This window comes from Thunnus albacares, chromosome 21, assembly GCF_914725855.1.
Source record: "Thunnus albacares chromosome 21, fThuAlb1.1, whole genome shotgun sequence".
NCBI lineage: Eukaryota > Metazoa > Chordata > Actinopteri > Scombriformes > Scombridae > Thunnus > Thunnus albacares.
Genome location: NC_058126.1, coordinates 19,423,924 through 19,450,110, shown reverse-complemented (window position 1 = coordinate 19,450,110; position 26,187 = coordinate 19,423,924). Strand labels below are relative to the sequence as shown.

Below are 26,187 nucleotides of genomic sequence, written 5' to 3'. Positions count from 1 at the left end.
TGTATTATTCTAAAAATGACACAAAGACTTTTTCAGGGGATTATAAAGTATATACTGTACCTCTCTTTGAAACTGATGAATATCTGGTAAAGGTTCTGGGCACTTCTGTGTTGGACTGAGTCTTGGATTTCCAGTAGTAAACATTTGTGAACTTTAACCAGTTCCTGAAACACAAAATCAAACAATCTTTCATGTTGAGCCGCTTCCGTTTTCTTTACTTTCATTTAGGGTTGCAACTAGAAGTTATTTTCATTATTGATTCATCGGCTGATTAATTAGATGTAAGAAAATAATGAAAACTGCTCAATAAAATTTCCTTTGTTTTGTCTGAACAATCTACAACCTTAAGAGAAATGCTTTATGAGACACAGACTGAGACAAAGAAAAGCAGCAAATCCTCACGATGGAGAAGTTGAAATTAGGAAATAATTGATATTTTTGCTTGAAAAATACTAAATGAATCAATCAATTAACAAAATAGTTGACAAATATTTTTCTATTGATTAATCAACTAATCGTTTAAGCTCCCCTTTCATTTGAAACTAAAGATTTAGATGGTGGCATATGACAAATTCAATTCAGTTCGTGGTTCTCTTTTAACATTAAACTGTTTATCCTGTTTTTTGCAGATATAAAGTATCCTTGAACTTAAACCTAAGTTGGCTGTTTGTCAGCAACCACCGGATGGATTGCAACGCCTGCTGTAGTTTTCTAATTAGCAAGCTCTGATTAGCAGCTATGTTTGCATGCTCATTATGCACATTAAAAGCTGTGTGAACAGTTGTGATCCAACTTGTGTATTAAACATTGATTTGTTTTTCACTATAGGCCTTTTTCACAGCAGACGTTTGACTTTTCACGGTAGGAAGAGCACAGGTGTTGATAGTAGCGTTAACAATACCAGGACCCTGAAACTGAAGCAGCTAAATGGCATTCAGCCATCATTGATTTGATTATTTACACATGTGCTTTTTCCTACTGTGACATGTCATAGAAGAAAAAAAACATGATGCTCAACCAAAGTCAGTACAAAACCCACCAAAATGAATTAGATTGTAGCTTTCAGTGTCATCATTTATCACACTGCTGTAACATGTCAAAATGTTTTCTGTGTAAAAAGAATTTTGTGACCCAAAGCTGACCACCCAGTAGGATTATTATACTGTAGACTTACCGGGACATTCACAAACACCTTTTCCATCTCGGCCATGGATAAAAACATGGTGAGGGGCGTCATAAAGTGCTGCAGCAGAGAGAGAGAATGTGAGAGAATGAAGCTCGTCCCTCTAGAATAAGTGTGGGAAAGTCATTTTGCGAGAAGCTATTATATTATGGGGGCCAAGTTGCAAAGAGCTGCAGTCAGCAAAAACAAGGAGGACTGTCTGGGTCACGACAATAATCTCATTTTCAGAGTTTGCAATTTAATGATTTCCTCTCAGAAAACTCCCGCCACATAGTCACCTCTACATCTCAAAGGAGCAGGCGAGCACAAACTAAATTCCACCATCCACTTCATAACGAAAGTCATCTACTGAGATACTCCGCTGGGAAATCAGGCAAGGTCTTTTTCCAGACGTGAACGTACACAAGAGAGAGAAGACAAGTAGCTGTGGCCGGGGGGTAAGAGACGGCGCGGGCCTTCCACAGTCCTGAAAAAGTGCAGGGCAAGGTGGAAAACATCCACGACTAAAGGGCTTTTCTTTTGGTGTAGTTTGTTCTCAGCAGTGCTCAGTTTACTCAGTACCCGCTGCTAATTTCAAAAATAAAAATATAATCTTTCAGCTATTTCTCTCAGGGACAAAAGATTTGTTACAACACTCATTATTTTTTCCATTATACCTTGTAAACTGGTGATTACGTTCAGTCGGATTCACATATTGCACTTGATAAGGAAGCCAAATTGATTTCTAGCAGAGTTGGAAATTTTATTAGTAACTTGTATTATTTCTGGTACTGAAATTGCCTATATACAGTAGTTGTTACTGGGAAAAGTTATGACATTTAAATTAGTCAGGACGGCTGGAGAAATAAACAATGCATTAATAAATGCTTACTTTTTTCCTCGTTCAGTTCAGTTTTTGTAAATCTTGATCTCTGTGTTGTATCTTGTTAATCCTGTTATGTAACAGGAACGTAGCTTCCCTTTTTCACTGTTTTTTTTTTTTTTTTTTTTTTTTTTTTACAGATTTTGGTTCCTCAGTACACCACACTCACATTGTAGATGTCAGTTTACTGCAGTTTGATAAGTACATTAGCCCCACTTAGTCAATTTCAAGTCATTTCACATTTAAAAGTTACAAGGAGTGGTATAATTAAAGTCAGTGATTCACAAGATAAATATGGTGGGGCGCAAGATTATGAATGAGAAAAGAAGAGTATTGATTTATTTTTTTTTCCTCTTTTTTCTGATCTTCATGCTTTTTTCATGTGAAGAACTCAATTGTTTTACCTCTTAGGTTTCTTAACAGTTGTTGAAATTAAACAAAATCTGACAGATATGGAGGAGAAAAACACTTTTTGGTTAAACTGCACACAACTCAAATATGTTCAACCTTTGACTGGGGGGGGTCGCAAGCAGACACTGCTTTATTCTTTGGGAACCACTGATCTAAGTACATTAACAAGATTGAACAGGATTAAGCAACAACACTACCACATTCTTCACTACACACCAGATACTTTTTATCCAAATACCCTGAAGTTATAAATCTAAAAATGATTCATGATTCCACATTACATCAGTGAATAACAGCACACAAAATCACAGCAAAAAAATGTTCAGTGCAATAAAGTTAATATCATTTCATATTAAGATGTCCTCACAATACAGTAACAAGCACATCAGACAGCATCAGTCAGCCAGTCTGTACCTTCTCTATAGAGTCCAGGGTTTCAGTGTATTTCTCCTCTGTCTGCTTGATTTCTGTTAAACAGCAACTCCTGATGTCAGTCTCCGCCTGTTTCTGAAACGCCTACACACACACACACACACAGGTCTGTTACTATGTGTCAGCGCTGTGGGTGCTGTGGCTGACAAACTGTTGAGTCTTCAACCAGATGTAACCAGTGTGACCCTTTGAGCAAAGTCAGGGATTCACACATGCTTGCTCGATTCTCTGCCAATTGTGATACAGGATGTGAGGTACAGTTTCAAACAGCTTTTATCAACTTCATAAATTCCTAAGCTATGAAATGTTGGGCATCTGCAGGTTTCAATAGTAGTGAGGGAATGTGTTTTCCAAACTGTATCCGTCTGTCTATCTAGAGCAATGAGTTTAATTCAGCTCAATCCAAAACATTTGATAAGAGAATAACAAATATATGATTATATAATGAATAATATGAACAAAATTCTACAACACAAAAACTGCAATTAATAAGTTTAATGTCTTAAATGTATATAATTTAATTTAAGTAATGTAATCACCTGGTCTGTCACTTAAAATGTATACATTTATTTGCATTCTTGCCATCAGTTAGTTATCTGTTCGATAAATATAAAGGTAGCATTACAGCCAGCAGTTGGTTAGCGTATTGTAACTTAGCATAAAGACTAAAGCTCACTAATTAACACGTCATATCTCATTTGTTTGATTTGTTCAAAAAGTCAAAATCTTTTCCTCTATCTCTTGGGAAGGAAGTGAATAAATGTATTTCCCCAAAATGTTGAATTATTCCTTTAATACAGATGTGGACTCGATGTGTACGACTTAGTCAACACCTGTATCAATGAGGTGTAGTAAAGATGTGAGAGAGGTTAAAGAGCTCTGACCGGAGGAGGGATGGCTTCTGTCTTCATCAGGTCCTCGTAGATCTCTCCGCCGTCTTCGTCGTCATACACGCAGTCGTACAGATCCTCCTCATCCTCCACCCCGTTCTCACTGCAGCACATATGATAGGATATAGAAGTGACATTACATTACATCACACTGCTGTTTGATCCTGAGTTTTAGTGAGTGGGTACTGGTTTTTTTTACTCTTCATGACAGCCGCGTGAAGAGTTTCCGTTGGACACACACACACAAAAAAACACCAGCCAGTTCTAGTTTAACAGACATGGATTTTAATACTATACTACAAATCCTGTTAGTCGGGGACAAAACTTAATCCATGGCTGTGAAAGTGGTTCAGGAACACACACACACACGCACACACACACACGCAAGACTTTTCTGTGTGAAGCCACAGGCCTTTTCTGATTGCTCCCATCCAAGCCAATTACTTTACTTTAGCAATTGGACCAACATGGCATGACTCTGTGCATGTGTGTGTTCTTCTACTCTTCTACTTACCTTAGAACCAATGTCCTCAAGAGGAAAGAAACATAAGGGAAAAATCTCTCAAGGAGGCACTTAAACACAGAGCACGTAGGACTTTTAAGTGTGCAGGCACTGTACGGTATATTAAGGTGAAGAGCAGGGGGTGAGGTGAGGCATGTATTGCACAGGCTGTGGATATTAAAAGCATTGAAAAAAAAAACACTCCAGCAGGTCTGACAGAATGTCCAATGGATATTGGCATTAATACACCAAGGTTTTGGTGGACTGGTCAATGATGTGAATGATTAAAACTAGACTGCAAAGTGATCCGTATGTCCCTGTTGGATCATTTGCTGGTCAGCTCTGTGATAGTATGTTAGTATGTTATGTTAGCATACATGTGAAGTGATAGTATCCCTCTAGAATTATGTCAGAGGTGAGAACATATGAACTACAACTTATCGGGTAAATTCAAATATGTTGGAACGTCTGGCAGTTTTGTGGAGATTTATTCAATTTGCTGCTACAAAAATAGCATGCTGCTTCAACAAGTAGGAATTGCTATTTTCATAGAGAGAAACGGTAGTGAGCCATGGGTAACTGGCTCGATATAGAATTGAAGAAACGCATCTGAAATAAATCCAAGAATAAATTTGACTAGAACATCTACAATAACATTTCAGTTTTAAAGGACATGGAAATGTTTTTCATCCATCAGCTTTTTGCAATACATAAACACACATTTTTTTGCTTAAGTTGTGGTTGTTTCATTTGAGAGATTTCTGCCCTTTTGTTTATTTTTCCTCTGGTTTGAATTGGGTAGGAATTCAGATGGAAATGTTTATGTCACATATTTTAATGTGCACCACAGTCCTTCATAACAGCTCTGATGTAGCAGATGAACTGAGTTTTTGAGTATTAAACTCTTAATTAATAATACCTAAAGATGTTTTGTTGTTGTTGTTGTTGTTGTTGTTGTTGGTTGGTTGGTGGTTGGTTGGTTGGAATGTTTTAAAGAGGGGGTTTTCATTATGTTTGTGTTGTGCACTGGCATGCAGGCCATGCTGCACAGTCTTCCTGTTGGTTTTACATAATTCCACTGATCAACAGCTGGCAGCAGTGACATGCAAAGAAACTTAGCAATGTGCCAACAAAGGCAGGGAAGATGAAGACTGCTCACAAATAAACACAGATGTAAACAATGCAGGATTTAAAACATTTTAAAAATCAGCTTTCCAAATGTTTAATGAGTAAGGAAATGCATTTAGGACATTTGTCAGGCTCCAGGGATCAACACAGTGTGCTTTACTGAGTTATACTGAATGTAAACATCACTTTTTTTTTGTAAACAAGAAAATTCCACAGGGTACCTTTAAGATTTGAAGAAAAGTTTGCAGGGTCTTTAAAATCTTTGAGTTATATCATTAAAAAAACACACAACACAAATCCATCTAACCAATGTTAATTTTCCAATTAGTATTCATTAGGGAAACAGTGAATTGCATGCTTGTATCATTGAATAAAATTTCAACATGCACCCATTTTTGTCAGTTTCCAGCCACACTGGTAGCACTTTGTGGAGCATCAAGTCCCTTTGATGCATTTGAAAATGACTGGATTTTCTCAAGGGTCAAATAAGCAGCAACACCTACGTACAGAATTTACTTTTGAACCACTGAATCATCATTAAAAGTTCCAGTTTGCAAATATGTAGATTTCTTTTGGTCATGACCTGTGGCAGTGGTTGTGCAGAATCTGTATCAGTTAGTTGCTGCGATCTAACAGTTGGATCTAAATGAACAAGTAGCCGATAAATTAAATTGAAAAGTGAATCTCTCCTGTTGGGGGGGGATGGGTATATTTCTGCGTGTGTGTGTGTGTGTGTGTGTGTGTGTGTGTGTGTGTGTATGCTATGTCCATTTAACGGTGGTTTAGCACTGAGCAGATGGGAGTTGAGAGCTGAACACGGCTCTGTTGAGTGTGATCCAGGCTGCCACATCTATCTCACATCCACTGCTGGCTGCTGTCAGCCCCATGTTTTCTTCTGTCACTACAGACTAGTGGGCTGCCTCCTACTCTGGGAGCTGTCAGCACTAAACATAGACCAGAGCACCGTGTCATCGTAAGGCTTCCCAAAATCATTTTAACTGTAAGATTATCCGTCTTCACTGCCTCACATCAGAGCACATGTTACAGTAAGTCTGCCCTTAAAATGGTTTCAATATCAATCAATTTTTTCCATAATTGTTAATGGTTACATGTTTGGCTCCAAAAAGTGACATTTGACTGCGTGTAGGCCAAAAATAGAGACATCAAAATCAAAAGGCATCTGCACTGGGCTGGCTGAAGAAAGCCTTAAATCTAAAGTTTAACGAATGTTTAAATAAGCAAGTGTTATAAATACAAGAAAATATTGGTGAGAGGAAAAATATTAGCAAAAATATTCTGTATATACACATTGCCAACTGACAGCTGTAGTCCAAAATATATTTTAATCTATAGTACCATCAAAAAGCATATTAACTACAACACTGTCAAGCCTCTAAAATTCTTTCAGATCCCGTTTTGTATTGCTGCATTACATTTAGATAGAGGGCTTTACATGAGAATGTACCAGCAGCCCTGTTTGCAACGGAAGTGGATTATATAATGTTTGTTCCCTATTCACATTCAAAAGTGAAAAATGCATTATTTTTTGTTTTGATCAAGTTATTTTATAGTAAAACTAGCAAGGCTGCATGTTCTTAGAAAGCAGTCACTTTCAGTTAAATTGTCAGGTTGATTTGATGTTGCAAAAACACTTTACACTCCACAGTGTTTACATAAGTGGGAATAAGGGTTGAATACAGGCTGCACAGATGATCATGCCACAAGCCTACATGACATGTGGTTTACTAAGAAAAGAGTGGGGTGAGGTGGTGCTGTCAGCCCAGGAGGAAGTGGCTGCCCTCCAGTCAACACTCAGACAGCAAATGTTGCATATGCCCACAATAGCCTGAAAAAAGATTTTTAAGTAGGAGGGAGACTTGAGAGTAAATTAAGATATTTTAAATGAGAGGAGAGGAGAGCAGAGGAGAGGAGAAGAGGGATAACGTACTCTATGAGGTCTTCCAAGTGGTTGTAGATATCCTCGTCTTCAACACTCTCTTCTGTCGGAAAAGGCCTTTTAAGGAAAAAAGAAAGAATCCTGTTTTAGGTTTAAAAGCGTCATATATCATACATCATGTGTTAAGTTGTATTATCACGATCATAATAGACAATGTGTCATTTCAACATACCTGAGTCCAGTTTGTTGTGCAATCGCTGTTTGGGACAGTTTAGAAAGTGTGTCCATAACCTGCAATGAAAAAGAAAAAGTAAGTTAATTAGATTAATTAAAGTAATTCAGTGTGAAACGTAAATACTTGACTGATTTCGGGGGTTTGTTGTTTTGTTCTTGGTGCTCAAACTGTGCTGCATTTCTTAAAGGAGACACATGAGGGCAGCATTCTCAAACACTCTACCACCACTAACCAAAACAGACTGCACTGTACAACTCACACCATGTCATCTTCCATGGATTATCATACAAGAAGCAGTTCAGTTGCACAAGCAAACTTCTATTACCAAAGTGAATAATGTATATGTAATAGTACAACATTCATTTCACATGCTTTATTTTAGAGTAGAGCAGAAGCAACAAGAAACAATGAGAGAGGTTTTAATAAGAGGGGAATTTTGCTGCACAAAAAACGGATTCAATCGACACACAGTCAACAGAAAGTGGAACAGTAACAGCAGGGCAGAGTTGCGTGAACTGATCAGTAATTGATCGCGCTGTGAAGTAAACCACGTGCCCTCGTAGGCTGACATGATTGCTATTAGTATGACATGTAATTTCACGCTGCTGTGCTCAGTCCTGGCAGTGCCCTTGACCCCGTATGTGTGTGTGTGTGTGTGTGTGTGTGTGACCTGCTTGACTAATCATTGAACTCACCTGCTGTATGAACGATACAGCTCTATTATCTGTGTCAACGCTCCACCGACAGGCAGCTCTGTCCGTTCACGTTCTGCGACCTGGCAAACAGCTGTTTGTGGGTCATCTACCCATCGACAGAACACGCGGACGTGCTGGTGAAAACATGCCTGCACGCTTGCACTCGCTCCGCAACAAATCAAAGATGCACCATAGATACATTTGCCTCAGAGCATAAAGCTCTTACAAATCAATATTGATCACACAACCGGCCTTTCCCTTCCCCCTCCAGTAGCAGACAAAGGACAGAGACAGACAGAAGTGGAACCCCTGGAACTAATAATGCGACATGTAGTGTGTCACTGACGTAGAATTAATGTTCAACCCAACATAGGATGCTGAAGATTGATGGTGATCTATGTGCTAAAGCTGTTTTCGGTATTTCCTGATTCTGTTAATCAGGTTAAAGGTCTCTCATAGACAAGCTGACAAGTGCTGATCAATTGAAATATGCAATCAATCAAACTTCATCACATCCATCATATCTCTGTCTGACTGTCTGACATCTCATATTTCATCAATCTGTCTGTCGGAGTTTGAGAGGACCTTTTATCACAGCGGACAAGTGTCGCAGCGGGGCACTAATGAAACACAAATTAAAGCTGAGTTCATTAGTCGTAGTTGTGATCAAAGGGAAATATTAGTTGTGAGCAGCTGAACGGTGGGAGGGGGCGGTGTGTTCGTGACAGAGCTACCAGCAGAGGTGGTTGATTATCGTGAGTCGTGAGTGGAGGTTGCACGCACAAGTGTTAGAGACCTGCATTTATATACAATCGTACAAATGACAAATCAGGAAAAAATTGGTGCTTTCCATGCCCTGCTTAAAACCATTTTCAGTTTCCATAGAGACCTCATACTTTATTATAGATGATGGATGACTCAAATCTGATTCTTTTTAGTGTATTTTTTTAAATAAAATAATAAAAAATACTAAATATATACAAATGAAATGTTTTTTCTACCTGAAAAACTGAATGAAAAAAAGAGTTCCTTTTTTAAAGCCTGAGTCGTGTCTGCAGGTATTCAACAACCTCCACCAATTACCTGAGTGTCGCCTTAGAAGCGAAATCAAGGGCAAAAAAGTCTGCTGCTGCTCCTTAAGCTTATCAGTAATAACTCAATTCAACTCAGATGAGCAACGTTTTTATCAACTCCTCTCTGATCCGGTTTATTGCAGCTGGACAGCAAGAGGACGATGTTCAGAGAGATTTAGTTCAGAAAATCAACCTGAACTAATAAAAGTAGAGGAGACAAAAATAGGATTTTGAAAGGTGTGCCAGTCCAAAAACAATTCATTTTCTACTTATTTATACTTCAAAGTATTTGTTATCAACAATTATTGGAACAACAACTTCAATCACATTCGCTTGCATGAATTCTTTTGACTGAATTTCGCACTAATCTTTTAATTCTCAAACAGAACAAACAGCTTATGCAGAACGATTGTGCTTTAACTTTACTGTACAGTGCGGGAACTTTTTTTCTACGTTACATGAGAAAGAGGATCCAAAGCTTAAACTTATAGAGCCTATTTAAAGCTGCAGACTGAAAGGAGCCTGGACGTTAGTGAACCTCTGTTATCAATGGTTCCCTCAGAAAGCAAAGAGGAACGGGAAGAAGAGACAGTTTTGAGTATAAATGTGGACATTTTGTGGGCTATCTGTGATTCATGTGTGGGTGACAACTGATAAAGCGCTTCTGCAACATGAACTGCGGTATATGCTAATGAACACATGTTGTGTTAAAATATTAAAATGCATGTCAGTTTAGCAATCCAAACACAGACGTGGATGTATGCATCGAGAGTGACACATCCCGTATCTGAGCGCTTCCACCGATATTCAAAGAGAATCTTCTTCCCTCCAGTTATTAATCCTCACGCAGCTATTAGACAGAGATGCTGGTTCTACACTCTCCAATAATGAATGAAGAGCATGACATCCGGAGGCCAGTTGGCAGGTACAACATGTCCAAAAAGCTGAAGATCCACTGCATGCTCTACAGAGCTTTGGAGCCTTTCCAGTTTCTGTTGGCAGCTGAGGGCGAGTCGCATAGAGTTGTGCTTTTTGGCTTCGGCGTTCACATGAGTCACACACACATTCGCTGCAAAATTGACCATCTGCACACAGCCAAGAAGACTTTTTGAAGACTCACAAGTATTTCATCCATCAGCAGTTATACTACTAATAATAGAAACCTGTCCACAAAGGAAATGAAGGGTTGAAATTCCAAGAGGCGATATGCTTAATTTTAGCAAAAAAAAAAACTTCATTAGTCAGCAAAGCAAATATATATATGATTACTACTGTGAGAAGAAGAGGTCTTAGAGCTGTATTCTGCAAGACTTAAAAATACATCATGATTCAGCTGTCACAAGGTCTCCCATGCAAGACTGGCACAGTATCTGTTCTTTAAAGTCGCTTTGAGCAACTGTGTCATCAGCCACAATCACGAAGTGAGCCCGAAATGATTTTCGCTGTCAGGTTCTCAGCACGGCTCAGTACAGTAAGACATCACGCAAGGGTTTCGAGTTGAAAAGATCAAAGGTGGGGCATTACATTTGGTGTCAGTGTATGTACATAAAGCAGGAGGTCTGAGGGTTAGCAGCCGTGTAGCCGATGAGTCGTGATGCAGAGGGATGGAGGCTCTTTGATGGAGGCTAATAAACCTGCCCTGTCTGACCACAGCCGCACCGCTGGATCTAATGATTCACAACAGAGCAATTAAAGCAGGATGAGGGATGTGACTGTTGAGATGAAAGGGAGATGAGTACACAGTGTGTGTGTGTGTGTGTGTGTGTGTCTGTGTGTGGGTGGATGTCAGTAGCAATCTGTCAGCTCTCTGTGAATTTAAAAAAGAGCAATCACACTACTCCACATGTTGGTTTCTATAGATTGAACACACATTGGGCCACATTAAAGTCAAAAATTGCAGCTTTTCGGCTTTTCATCATCTTTATTTTATACTTGGCAAGTGGACGCAGCTTTGGCACAGTCAGATAGATATTGATAATGCACATAAAATGTTCATACAGATGTAATTCGACGATCAGTACGCAATGAAACGCTCAGTATTGTCACGCTATGATGCTTCTGAATGGATCTTATAAGAGGGCTCCGTCAGACATGGATGATGTGTTTGCCGCTTTCACTGAAAGATCAATACTGGCTCCATAGTTCAGTAATAAGTAGAGCAGGTGAGGACACAGACAGGACAAAAGGTGAATTGATTATCAGGAAGCAATATGAGATGATTGCTAGTATCTGCTATCAACATCTCCTCTTCTGTTCATTGCGAGACATTCTTCACTGTTTTCTCGTGATAAACTTCAGAAACGGGCGAATGCATTTTCAGTGTATAACGTGCCAACGGTTTTATTGGTTTCACACACAACCCAGCGTGCTGTCCCAGTTTTCCACACTCCACTTTCACTCCTCCTTTCTGTGGCTCATATTCTTTTCTTTCCCTTCTTTCTCTAAATTACTGATTACCGGCTAAAAATAGCGATCATTAAGGTAATCCACTGAAACACGTACATTTGATAACGCTATATATGTTTACATTGCCTTCAAAACTGAGCACAGGCACAGTGAGAATAAGAACACTTTATTCCTGTTTACAGATTGTAATTGAGGTCATCTACCCACTAAACAGATTCTGAAATCACAGCTGAAAACGGTATTTAACTGCAGCGTTTTCACTGGAAAACAAACAGAGTCAAACTGACAAAAACACAGATTCATGGACAAAGTCAGCTAAATATATGTAAATTCTAAATTATAAACAATATTTTAATTTGTAGCTTAAATTGTGGCTGATTTGCTATTTTCAATAAACCTACAAACAATAAATAAGATACGCACAGAGGAGGTTTCATACATAGAATAGGTTTCACATGCTTGTGACTATCTAACTGAGACTGACCAGGCATCAGCTGTTTGGCAAACACTGCCTCTGGGGTTTTCTCACTCCCACATATGAGGTAATCCAGGAGGGAAACACTTGAGGGACCAATTCAACCACGCCAAACAAGCAGGTGTGAAGGCACCTTCAGAGAGTGTTAGCATCACCGCCAGCTCTCACTGACCGTTATCTCAGGGGATTTTCCCATCTCACTGTAGTACTTTCTGACTCGGGAGATGTATTCATGCTTAGCATATTTGGAACAGTTGATTTAAAGTGCTAAGAGGATGAGTTTGATGGTGTAAAATGTAAGGATGTGCTTTGTTGCACCAGTGACTAAAAAGTCAAAGTTGGCTTTTTCTAACAGTGGTTTTACAAAAGCTTTAAATCATTCTTCAAAGACTACAGAAAACCATAAAAGCTTTTGGTGGGGTTAGAAATCTCAAATCTTTTTTTTTTTTTCAGAATTAATGGCACTGCCTCTCATTTTTTGCAGGCAATGTTTGATTAAACTTGCATGAAAGGCTGGAAAACAAGTCAGTAAAATTCTGTTTGTGTTTTAGAGAGAAAACCAAAAGGCTCCTCTCTCACACGCTTTCCACATCAAACATGTTGCTCTCTGGAACAGTCTGGAAATAAAGGACGAGTGATTATGTACCAACCTCCTCTGTTTCCCTCTTATTGTGCCTGGTGACAAATAATGGATGTCAAATTCACCGAGACATAAAAAAGCACAAAATTTACATAAAAATGCACAATGGAGACAGTAAGTACAATGAATGCTGGTGTAAAATGTGTGGGTGTGTGTCAGTGTGTGACAGAGAGTGTGTGTAGTACATGTGTTATTTAGACTAATTGACTTCCCGTTTGTTTCCTGTGTGTGTGTGTTGGTGTTTGGGTGTTGCAAGTGAGATAGATTATTGCTATTTGTGCATATATGATTAGATAAATGTGTGTGTACACTTGTGTGTGTGTGTGTGTGTGTGTGTGTTTGTGAGCACGTCTGCCTGACAGATGCAGCGGCGTATAAAATTCAATCCACATAGAGAGAAGCCAGTAAAAGCCTGATTGGCTCGGAGAGAGACAGACTAGCTAATGTTTAGCAATCAGTGCCGTGGCTCATTAACGTCCATAATACATAATTAGTGTGTTTGGATATACAGACGTATAGCTGATTGGAATGCGGCGCACGTTTGCCATTTTCTCCTCGGTCTTCATTGCCTGCATCATTTAGTCCGCCGCTCTTCTCATCAAACACTGTTTCACTTGCATTAATTCTACAGTCATGCATATAAAGACAGCAGAACTTCCTAGAAAACACTGCTTACCTCAGACCACGTCCACACTGAGCCAGCTACTCTCAAAATGTATCTTTCCTCACACTCCGTCCGCATCAAGCTGGTGTTTTTCATTCGGGAAAACGGAGCTTTTTTTTTTTGAAAAAGCTATAAACGCCTTCTTCATGTTTTAGTGTCTACTGTGTGAAAAACGAAACTTTTGAAAAATGACAACATAAGCCCTCTCAGACACAGCGAGGGAGATGAACGGCAGTAAAGTTAAGACGCCAACTTTCTGTCACCTTTAACTGTCTCTGTGAAATGTTAATGTCAGTGTAGCTGATAGCTCATATGGCTTTGGAATCATAAAATTAGGGTTTGCAACTGATGGATAATTTTCATTAACGATTAATCTTGTCGATTATTTTCTCGATTGATCGTTTGGTCCAAAAAATATTAGAAAATAGTGAAAAATTTTGTCTGACCCACAGTCTAAAACCCAAAGATATTCACTTTACTGTCACATATAACAAAGAAAAGCAGCAAATTGTCACAATTAAGAAGCTGGTAACAAAGAATCTGTAGCATTTTTTTCTAGAAAAAAACAACTTGAATGATTAATCAATTATCAAAATAGCTGCTGATTAATTTTCTGCAGTTGTTTGAACTCTACATCAAAAAGTGACTTGATTAACGTCTCACACAGGAATTAGTGTTCCCCTAGTAAAGTATTTATGAGCCAAATCATTATTCTATACTCATTCAGTTATCTGGCAACACTTTTTTTTTTCATTTAAAAAGCTATATTGATACAGGTGACCATGGCAATCTGGACATGGGGAATAGAAACTACCTTTCTGCACCTTTACCAGGAGATATTAATAGGAATTGTGAAACTAAACTGTCAGCTGCACAATCCCACAACTGCTTGGAAGGTACCTACTTTTCTGGTGATTTCTATTGAGAAATGGCAATAATGGTCATGGATGACATTGGGAGATTCAGTATTTATAGCATAATAATATAAAACATGTCCTCAAATGAAACTATATGCTGATAAATGAACGTGGATGTTTCCATGGCACACAGCACAATATGACCTCAGTAGTAGCTGCAAGTTTTGACAGTGTTGTCATTCACTGCTAATGAGTCAATAACTGGCCCAGCTGCTGAGATGTCTCATGTTTAAAAACTCATTTTCCAGCACAAACTTTGGAACAAATCTGTCCCAGTGGAAGCTGAAGACACTCCAAGTCCTCCTCTAACTACACTATGTCACACACTTGCTAAGTCTTTTGGCCTTCAGTTCGGTTTGTGCTCCAGCAGAAATAAAACTGACAACAGTATAAGATTTGAGTCCCTCCTAGTAACGCCACCTCAACAGCATAAGTTCAAAAGCAAGGTCATCATTGCTGTCCAGGTAAATCACATCAAACCCCACAGACTAAACCCCTGAGGTCACACGTGCATTCACACCCTGACCAGTAATCAAAGCAGATCCTTGAAACCCTCCTTCGCTCCTGCACGTCCCGCAATGTTTTATGCTCATATTAACAGAGCGACGTATCGCCCATGTAGTCACTCATTTGCACGGTTTTCACACACAAACACTGAATGAGCATACTGATGATCCCACACAGCTCGAGGCCACATGCATCTGATCTGCCGGATCTTCACTATGCTGTCAGGTGAGGTGACTCCAACTGAATTTCACACTGTCTGAATCAGCAGGCTGCCCATAACTGACCAGCAGTGTGCCACCAGTCATAGTACACTAACACACGTACATACACGGAACAGACAAGAAAAAAACACATGATTTTTTGTGACATACAGTCAAGTAAGAATTATTCATACTGGTGCTTGCCACATTTGTTTGTTTAGTATATTAGTACTTGTCTTTTTTCAGACGTAATGCCAAAGAGTCAAGCATTCATTTGTACAAACCCAAAACTATTTTATCCTATTACTACCACTTCAGATTATATGAATGTCTGTGTTTTTGTTGCTTTATGGATGGTCTGTTGGTCATTCCACCACTTTGCTCCAGACTGAAATATGTCAACACCTGTTAGCTAGATTGCCGTGAAATTTTGTAGCTTGCTTACTTTGGTGATCCCCTGACCTTTCATGTAGCACCACTATGAAATGTTGGGGTTTTTTTTTTCTAAAATGTCTCAACAACTACTGGATGGATTGCTGGTATGGATGGATTTGGTACATATCTGTGGTGCCCAGAGGATGAATTGTAATAACTCTTGTAATAAGTCTTGTTTACTTATTTTCACTGAAAAAAAGGCAACTTTTTAACATTTTCATCATTTTTTTCTTTAAAACGTTGTTGATTTTTCTCCTTTAGTGCAGTTTACAGTAAATGGAGTCCTCATGCTGCTATGGAAACTTACAATCCACTTGATTGTGTGTTGCTGCTGATGCGTCTCTCCAAGTCATTACTCCAAACTATGAATGGTGAAATGGTGATTTATACTGTAGATGGTACTTTAAGAGTCCAATTTCCACCCAGATTCTTGCATTATTGATTTTTGTCATCCATTTTATTTTATTCCCAGTGTACTGAACAATAGTGTTCACACATTGAAACGCAGCAGTTTGCAACTTCAAAACATATCCCAAGGCTTTGGCTTGGGATATCTTGGGAATCTCTGCATTATATAATCATCACAGACTAACATGTATGATTGTAAGTGTGTTCATGTGTGAATTTTTCCTTAAATCCAGCCTTCTGATAATGGAGGAGAATCCTCTACGCTGAGATAGCACGAGGAATCCCAGAGCTTCTTGCTACTGTGCTCACTGCTGTTATTATCATTGAATCTATTGTGGCAGCCATGCTAAAGACATAACCTCATCTCTCCACCCACACCCAAACCAATCTACAACACAATCTCCATTGTTTCATCACGTTGACATGACGATCTCATTCCCTCGCCACTGAAACATTATCCTACAGTTAACTGAGGATGAAGTGAAGCATACGGGAAAAAGTAGTCTCCCCAAGGGGTCTTTCAGTTGAAAATATAAACTCTGTTTTTAAGAGTCCTTCAAACAACCGCTGAAGTGAAGCTATCGGGATACGGTTAAAAAGCTGCAGATTTTCAGCTCCTTGTAGACTCATTTGGGGAGCCAAGACTTGAAAGACTCGCCAAAACCATAACCAAGTGTAAGAGCAAGTTTGAGTGGGTTGTCTGCATTGTAAACGATGTCCTAAGGCTGTCAGTGAAAATCCATATGGACATTCCTCACTTTTTTCTTTTTTTTCTTCTTCCCGCAGCCTTTGATCCTGCTGTGTCAGTCACGGACCCCTACGCTTCAGTTTTAGACAGCTCGTCTCACCCAGTGGGACCATATGAGTCACAAGAGGGGACAGCCAAGTGTTGAAATCAGTTTTGGGGATTTATCACTCTACAGGATGGCATCATTGAGAGGAAATATAGAAGCTGTGTCCAAATTCCATAGTACACACTAATTCTAAGCAGGTTTTGAGTAAGCTGTGTGTTGACACTGGGAAAGTGGTAAAACTAAGTACACTCAAAGATGTCAGAATGCAGACTAGTGTAAATCCACTTGAGTTTTGAATGTGCTTCTGATTGACGTGTTTTAACCACAATGCAATGCACAAAGGATAGGCAGGAGCTACTCACAGTTGCAAGAAAATAAGAATAATGGTAGTGAGACAGCTGCACAAAGACCTAGAACAACAAAAAATAAGAATTGAATTGAACTAAATGTTGTTTCATATCATTGTACTGTACTGTAAGTTGAATATTTTGGAGTTTTGGAGTGTTGGTCAAACAAAACAAGTCATATCAAGTTGTCACCTTGGGCTCTGAGGAATTTTTTCACTATTCTTGGACATTTTATAGATGATATAAAAGATTGACTCATGAATTGAAAAAAAAAAAACAATAATGAAAATAATTGTTTGTTGCATCCCTACATTGAAGCTCTATAACTGATACTTTAAACCACTTTAAAAACAGCTGTATGAAGATAGTGTCATTAGTTGAAGTAGTCAATAAAGGTAAATTCTCCACAACCTTAACTTAAATTTGGAAGTAAAACAATGTAACTCTCAAGACATACATCTCTAAAGGGATAAACTCTTTGTATGTAGTTATAATAACAGTTACTGTTAAAGATTAATTATTTCACTTTGTTTCTTTTGCACAGCAGACATTTTGACTTGTCATACTATGAGAAGCACAAGCGTTACTAACTCTAACAATGGCTCTGTTTTATTCAAGTGTCCTAAATCATGACAGTGGCATCATGAGTGTATCGGATTATGGGATTGTTAGCAGAAAGAAGCGTACATGCCAGGACACTACTGCTGTGTCCCAATTCCATTACAATAATAATAACTGTACACAGTGTGTACTACATACCAATCTTTATAGTATACTGTTTCTGCAGTTAGCATACAAGCAATAAACGTAACCATTTTATATTAACAGTAAATTATACTTGTGCCAGACATCAATCAAACCGCAACTTTAGTGTGCCAATTAAAATCAAACCACAAATCAGTCAATCAGTAAAACTCAATCTCAAATATAACCATATTGTCAATATGAGGAAATGCTGTATTGACAGCTTTATTGTCAATATTCAAATATATAAAGTAAATGGAACTCCATAATTCAAACCCCAACGTTTTGGGGTTTGAATTAGTAATCTGTAGCAATCTGCCAAACCACTTCAATATAGTGCTTTTCCAACCAGCAGGAGACACATACAGAATCTTTGGCAATGCTGCGCATGATTTACAACCATAGTGGCTGTAGGTAAACAAAGGCTGAATCCAGGTTATCCATCTTACTGCACCTCACACCACTATTCATCATGGTAGTTTACATGTCAGCCATTTTATTGCCGCCTTTCGTCGATGCTGGATTATAGTGTTGACCAGAGCCATAACAGGCAAATACTCTGTGAGACGGCGCCATAAATCCAAATCTCCAAGGAAAAAGGTAAACATAATGACATCTGTATTATTGGCTCAAGACAGTAAAAGCCTTAAAAGTAAATGAAGAATTCCCGTACCGCAGGTCTTTAAATCCTGGCTGTCAGTTAAGTATACAGTTTTAAATTTCAGGTCAACTAGTCATCCAGATTGGCTTTTATTGTTCACTTTGTGTGGTTTAGTGTATTAGACAGGATTAATATGTAAAAAGCTACTTATTTAATCAGTCTAGATCAGAAAGGAGGGTTGCAACAGAGAAGACCGTCCACTCATTTATGTAGCTGCATCTTATTTGCCCAATATGAATTCTGATGCAAGTTATGGTAAGTGTAGGAAATCTTCTTGATGTTCATGACATGACACATTAAAACCAAGTGATGAAATCCAAAACTGGCACCGAAACAGCAGGGAACAAGCGCTATACCCAGAGAAAGTCTGATTAACCAAATACAGTTCAGTCCCTCTGTAATGCAACAAATGTGTTTCCCACTACTGGATCTCCGCTGCCAAAGCACTGCCCACAAATAGCCGGCTTGTCATATCTATATGGCATAAGTGGGTTAGCATCACTTAGCATACCCTTAGGAGTTTCCATTATAATCATGAACAATTAAATACGCACTGTTTCAATCTCACTGTGCAGATTATACACATTAGTCATGCGACTGTGTGCAATCTCTTTATGTTATTTCTCAGTGACTTTCGCATGAATAATTTAATGTCACAGAGTAAAATATGGCACTTTGGAAGACATTAGAAAAGCTTAGAGTAACATAAAACAAAAGCATGTATTTACAACCATTCTTAAACGTTGAATTTATGGAGCTTTCTTCCTGTCTTTATTCAAGAGTGTGGTCTTTCAATTCGAGTGCATGATTTATTGATTCCACATTCTGATTTTGTAATTCTTTCCCTAAAACCCTGCCCTCACATTAAAATAGCCCCCGCTTGCACTTATATTTGCTCTGCTTCTGCTCAAACTGTATGCTTACACTTAGATATATTGTTGCTTGCACAGATTTCCTGCTGCTCTTGGATTTTTTGTGCAACCCAGTCAAAATTCCCCAACCAATAGAAGGCCAGGTGTAGAGATGACCAATGAAACGATCTCTGCCGCCTTGCAGGCACGTTCACTTTACTACTTAGAGCATCCTGTATGGGCAGTTACTCTTTAACCGGGTTCATCCACTTCCGTCCTCCAGGGCTTTATTAAATGTACTTCCCTTGTCTTTTTGTACGACTTTTGGAATAAAAGGACAGTTAATATATATAACAGTGCCCATACTTTTCTTAATAGCTACATATAATAGTAGCCATATAACGCAATGATGGGAGGCCAGAATGGTAGAGGAAAAAACGACGTCACCTTCATGACTCGGGAACGGGAGTCTAGCAGACCGCTGGCCAACATGAACCACCAAAGTCAAAGACCTCAAGTTTTTTTATTTTAATGGTGCTATTACTTCCCTCAAATTGAATTAATATAGTCATATCTGCAGCACAAGAATAAAACCATGATAATATGCTCGGCTTTCTAGTGGATTCTTTTTCTAATAGGGGATATCTCCAAGTTGTTATGAAATTCTCCAATTCTTGAGCAAATCTTGATGACTGCAGTACCAGAATACTAGCAAAGTTTGAGTGCTTTTAAATGTTTTACAATCCTATCAACATACATGCACCCCAGCACAGAACAATACTACTTGATAAACCAGAGCTTTGATATCACACATCAGACTAGATGAAGAGATTAGTATTGATTAACACCTCCCCCAAAGACATGAGCTGTAATGGATAACACACATTATCTCCCATTATACATAGATTGTGTCTTAAGTGAGACATTAGAGATCTTTTTATAAGGCTCATGACATCCTGTGTGTGTATGTGTGTGTGTGTACATGTGTGTATACAGTACAGAAGTCGTACAGTATACCTATTACTATTATTATTAGTAGTAGTAGTATTAGTATTGCAGGTTATACAAGTTCTACAACCTCTACAGTGTGCTTATACATAAGGTGTAATTTATGCCATTGACCAACACCATTTGGAAACACACACATCTACTAATAATAAGGAATTAGCTGTATTGGAAAACACTTCCACTGTCTTATTTTTGTGTCCATGCTGTTCAAATGTAGCTTAAATCATAATTTCCTACTGATCTCATTTTGGCTGTTTCTCTTGTTGAAATATGCAGTGACCATTTGAGGATTCTTTCTCATTAACTAAACAAGACAGAGATAAAAAAAAAAAAAAAAACTGCAGTGCTTTAATCCCAGTTCCTATGTTTTCTGTATTCCAGTGAACTAGAAACCACAACTCTTCACGTAAGATAAATGGCATGGCTTCCTCCACCGTGTATCATTTCAACTACTGCATGCATTCAAACTTTTTTTCAGTTGCCCATGTGATTTGTGGGTAAAAAAAAAAAAAACGCTTCTTTTTAGATATCACTTAAGTCCTAACAGTGGCTATAGTAAATTGTGAGATGGGATCAGATTTTCTGAGCATTCATAGTGGAGGAAGGAGATTAGTTTTTAGAGTCGCCCACACTTTGAATGACAGCGCATCCACCCACTCCACCTCCACCTCTGGGAAGCGATGCAGAGAAAAAAAAACCCCAACCCCCACCCCCCCTTATAGTGGCAGTCTTGAGCATCTGGAAAAAGCATTGTTTACATACATACAGTCCTCTGCATGGCTTCTGCAGGATCTTTATACAACATAAAAACATCACTGAAAGATCTGTAGAACATAAATGTTGCTGTGAAATCCCATTTTTGCTGTTAGCTCAGATACGTTCGAGACATGACAGATGCGGCCTCCGGCATCTCATCAAAGATTTAGAAGAAAGTTTTCAAAAATGTGTTAGAGACAGGGATTGCACTTGTTGAAAATAAAATCCCCTTATTCCTCTTCCTTCAGATGGAGCCTGCAGGTGCCCAAGGGAAATTGGCCTCGCGGCGGGGAGATAGTGGCCGGAAGAAAGAGAAATAAACATGCAGAATCTAAACACTGCTCCATCTCGGTGCATGGTTGCCCATCTGACCGTGGGCAATTCATGTTCTGAATCTAAATGCATCTCGTACAGTTATCTGTAAGCAGGATCAAGGCTTTTTTTTTTTTTTTAGCTGGATTCTGTATGTTTGAACTGCATAGTGGAGTTTGGTTGTTGTATTTTTTATGTCCAGTACTTTCACTTTTGGTTGGCTGCCAAGAGAATTCACTGTCGACATGCTGAAAAAAGGTTGCAGTGAGCAGGACTTTACTGACAGTTTTGGAGGCTGTTTGGAATGCAGTAGCCCTGATCCAGGATTGTAAACTACATATTGCTGCCTATATCTCCCGCAACTTGGCCATTTCAGTCACAGATTGGCTCATATATTGTTACAGAAAGAATGTTTATGTGATTTTGTTCCTGTCCAAAAGAAAAAGGGCTTCTCTTAAAGGAATAGTTTGATATTTTGGGAAATAAGCTTATTTGCTTTCTTGGTGAGAGTTATTTATACCTGGAGATCAATTATAAGGCTACCGCCAGCAGCTGGTTAGCTTACCTTAGAACAGATACTGAAGACAGGCAGAAAGCTCTGGTTCTGTCCAAAAGTAACAAAATCTGCCTACCAGCACCTCTAATGTTCCATAATTTACACACTATATCTTGTTTTTTTGCTGTAGTTTTTTTTACTGAAGCGTAACAATGACATGTTCAGTTGTTACAAAGGGTTATGTGCCAAAATATTTCTCATGCTCCAAAATTTCCAACCCCCTGTGTGAAAAAGTATGTCAAGGTCGGAGCTCTGGCTGGGAAATTTCAATGTCCAATTTTGTGCACCCTGACTTCACCGAGAAGCAGATGCTCTGATGTCACTCAATATGGCAAGAACGTTAAGACTATTTAATCATTTTCCTTGCCTAAAAACACTGTTAAATAAGACTGGTTATTTATGTAGAGTGATGTCAAAATGAATCACAAATGTGATTAACGAGTTAGATATAGAGTTTCTTGCAGTCAGCCATGTCGTTTGCATTTGGCATCATGAAACGTTTCCAGCTCAGAATTTTCAACTTGGAAATTTTTCAACCTCTGTCTTAATTGGAACGCACTATAACCTCCTTGAGTCTCCGCTGGTTGCCTGGCAACCTCACAGTGACAAAAAGACAAGTCCCAGCTCCTGAAAGAAGAAGTAAATTCCAGAAATTGTAACTAAAAACAATGTAAATTCAAGTTCCAGGAAATATCCATGGAGCAACGTGATATATGGTATACAGTCATGGATCAGGGTTAGGAGTGAAGCTGCTGGAAATAAATATTTGGCTGATATTTAATATCTTTTCAAGCCCTGGTGTTTTCTCTAAAATAATATTTAGGCTTGAAGACACTCAACCTCTTTACTGAAATCCAATGCAATGTCATCTCTAATGTTTTAGGGTTTTTTTTGTCACATTTCAAATGTCAAATCAGGTACAGCAGACAGTAAACACAGACTGGACCGAATCCCAATTTTTAACCAGGCCAATAACAGCCTTGCAAACCAATACATCAGTCTAACCCTATTCTGTGTCATTTATTCACACTGGGATGTAGGTCTTTCCCCTGTAGTTCCAGGTAGCAAAGCACTCAGTATTGAAGATAGAAAAAAAAAGCTGTTAGAAAGTAGGACAGCGAGGGGAGGAGGAGGGCTGGTTTGTAGACCTGCACTTCTGTCTTTGTAGTCTTTGATCCTGACCACGGTGGCTTAGCTTCACATGCGCTCTGGCTGGCCCAGACTCAGCGGTGGCCTATAAATACCTGGCATGTTCTGCACGGCCAGGTAACCTCAATAACCAGCAGCACCTTGAGATGCAAAGCTTTCACATTACCGTTCATTATCCCACACTACTTGCCAAGCGCTGTCAGTAATACCACAGCCCGTGCAACAGGAGGAAGCGTTTGTGCGGTATCTCAAATGAGAGTTATAATCCATTTTAAAAATGTATCTTCAAATATTTGTACTACTTTTCTCTTTTATTTGCAGCTGAAAAAAAATCAAATCCAGTTTTTTAAAAATAAAGAACATTTTCCTTTTGAGTCTTCTCTCTGTGCTAAGCATTTCTGTGCTGAGCGTTTATGTGTAATAGACTCAATGGGAGGCTCCCTTTGAACTGGTATGGGGCAAGAATGTAAAACACACTCACTCACTCACACAGCATGCCGAAAAAGTGGCAAGCATATAAATTTCCCCCCCTCCAGTTTTCCAGTTTGAACAACCTTTCTGCCTCTCTTGCTCTCTCTCTCTCTTTCTGTGTCATATACACACCCTCTCTCTGACATTCACACACACGCTTCCACTTCCAGGGGCCGGGGCCCGGTCACAGGAAGAGTGGGTATTTGATAGAGCCTCTGTCAGGACAGCACAGGAGACAAGCTCAGGAAATTTAGGGGAAGCCCAATTGTCTTTTTCACACACACACACACACAAAATATAGGTCTTGACAAGCTTTTTAGCCCCATGAGGCTGTAGTGAGAAATACACCACACCGGGGGGGAGGTAGATTATATTTTGATAGCAGTGAGGGGAATGGAACAAAGTATGCATCTGCACACAAACACACACACACACACACACAGCGGATACACGTATGGTGATTACATGATGCACCATTACACCAGTAAACGCCCAATTACACCTGAAGTTCAATTTGAATAGATCCACACACTCATACACATACAGAAAGAAACAACTCCAGAGGGGCTCTGCGGTGACCATTTCCTCTTCCTGTTTCCTGCTGCTAACTTAGACTTGAGATGAGTCAGTCCTCAGGGGAGTCACTGCTAGCTCTCTCTCACACACACGAAGCACACACAAACACACATACATGAGTGCAAACGCTAGCACGTAGCCCCTCGCAGACACTCACATGCAAACATCGTATTCCCTCATTTGTATTCAAAAAGTCAACATGGCATTTTAAATGTCAGAATTGTTATCAGAAACAGAACCTACAGTATGTATGGCAGCTGTAAATAAACAAGGCCTGGTTGAGATCACCGGTAGCCTCTGTCTCACTCCAGCTGTACTGGTGCCAATATATCTCAAATTTCAGCTAATTCCCCATAAACGCTGTAACATTAGATTTTATCATCAAGAAGTCGCTGCTAAATGCCTGAAATTATTATAATCTATCTTTCCATTAGTTTTTCCTGACATCACAAACTAAGTTGCTTCACATTGGTGGTGTAACTTGTATGTGTGCACAGTTCACCTAAATATTTGGCCATATGAACACTTTTTTAAACCTGGGTGCGGACCAAGTATCCCATACTAAGCAGGAGATCATTTTCAGATAATTTTCAGACAGGAAGAGGAGATAATTTTTAGTCCTAAAATCACTAAGATACAGTTCATGAACAGCCAGATCTTTATCTGAACCCCAAAGTGGAGTAAATTCATGTGTCCATATCCTCACATTATTAACTAACTTACACCATCAACAAGAAGAGTGCTTGTTTTCAACTTGTCCGTTTAATCACACTCATGTGCCTCCGCTCATCATAACGTTGCTATCCATTTTCCTTGCATACTTAAGGTACAAGAGCTAAATAATTGATTGTTTTTCTATTAAAATTGTGATCTAAAAGAGCGCAAATCGCAAGAACTGAGAGTGTACATATTTGACAATGTCTTAACAGGCTATATCAAGTAAAAGTTTATGCCAGTAACAGCTGATTTCACTGTCAGCACATAAACTGTAGCTTAATGTTAAGAGCTGGTGACGACAAAACTGAAGTTCTTGGTTGTTACCTGGTTAATATGCCCTCTGCATGCTTGTGTCTGTACTATTTACCATTTATTGATCTCATATAATTGTCCTGTCAGTCTGTGAAGCTAATGTTAGCTCAAGCAGCCACAGTGTAGACATTATTAGGGGTTATCAATCCTGTATTAAAACATGATACCATGAAATGTTACAGATGGTAAATATAGTTTGTCTTCTAATTTCAAGCCGCAAGGTACTTAATGAGAGGTTTCCAAATCAAAATGAGAGTTTATTTCTTAAAGCAAACCAAATCTTTTTCAAATGTAAGGTGTTATGTAAGTCATCCAGCCACATTTTAGTGGTTGGGACACTGGTTTTATTGCAATGTGTATTTTTTTCCATGAGGGAATAAGAAAGAAAGAGTTTCTGAGCTGCGGTCAGATTTATCGTTGATTCAGATGAGCTGATAACATCACTTCCTGGCAACAGAGGTATCACCTGCACTTTAATGAAAAAATCATTCCACACGCTCAGCATAAACCTCTACTCTGTTGTTGCTGGATGGGTGTCAACTTTGCACCTTTTGTGCTGTAATGAAGTCAAGAAGGTTATATGAAAATTTTTGACCCAACACTGAACGATGTAAAATACAGTGTAGACATTTCTAGTAGCAACAAACACCTTTTAAAAAGATATATTTTGTCTGTGCGCATTGAGCAGCCTCTGGTTTCTAGATGAAATACCCCTACAGAGGCCCCCTCCCTGCCATCAGGTGATAGTTGCCACACCTAAGACATCCACTGCGCTCACACAGGGATCAAACACATGTCCACAATCATCAAAGAAGTTACCCTCTCACACCCTGAAACAATCACAGAGGCACTTCAGCTGTAGCCGGTCAGCGGGGAGGCGGAGAGCTTTGCTGGCCGTGCGATCCTCAGCGAGACGTATGCGTGCATTCACGCTCGAAGAATGCCAGTTGATATGAGATGTGTGATTCCAGTG

At 39.1% G+C, this 26,187-nt stretch overlaps 1 protein-coding gene across 1 annotated transcript in view; it reads right to left on the bottom strand.

The window, feature by feature from the left end:
• LOC122972694 (guanine nucleotide exchange factor VAV3) overlaps nucleotides 1-26,187 on the bottom strand; it is a 94,658-nt gene that overhangs the window by 44,023 nt on the left and 24,448 nt on the right. The window contains exons 3-8 of the mRNA XM_044339950.1: nucleotides 7,538-7,596; nucleotides 7,357-7,422; nucleotides 3,773-3,881; nucleotides 2,871-2,972; nucleotides 1,175-1,243; nucleotides 61-164 (exon numbers count right to left, since the gene is read on the bottom strand). Of these exons, the coding sequence (XP_044195885.1) occupies nucleotides 61-164; nucleotides 1,175-1,243; nucleotides 2,871-2,972; nucleotides 3,773-3,881; nucleotides 7,357-7,422; nucleotides 7,538-7,596 (509 nt within the window). The remainder of the gene's footprint in view (nucleotides 1-60; nucleotides 165-1,174; nucleotides 1,244-2,870; nucleotides 2,973-3,772; nucleotides 3,882-7,356; nucleotides 7,423-7,537; nucleotides 7,597-26,187) is intronic.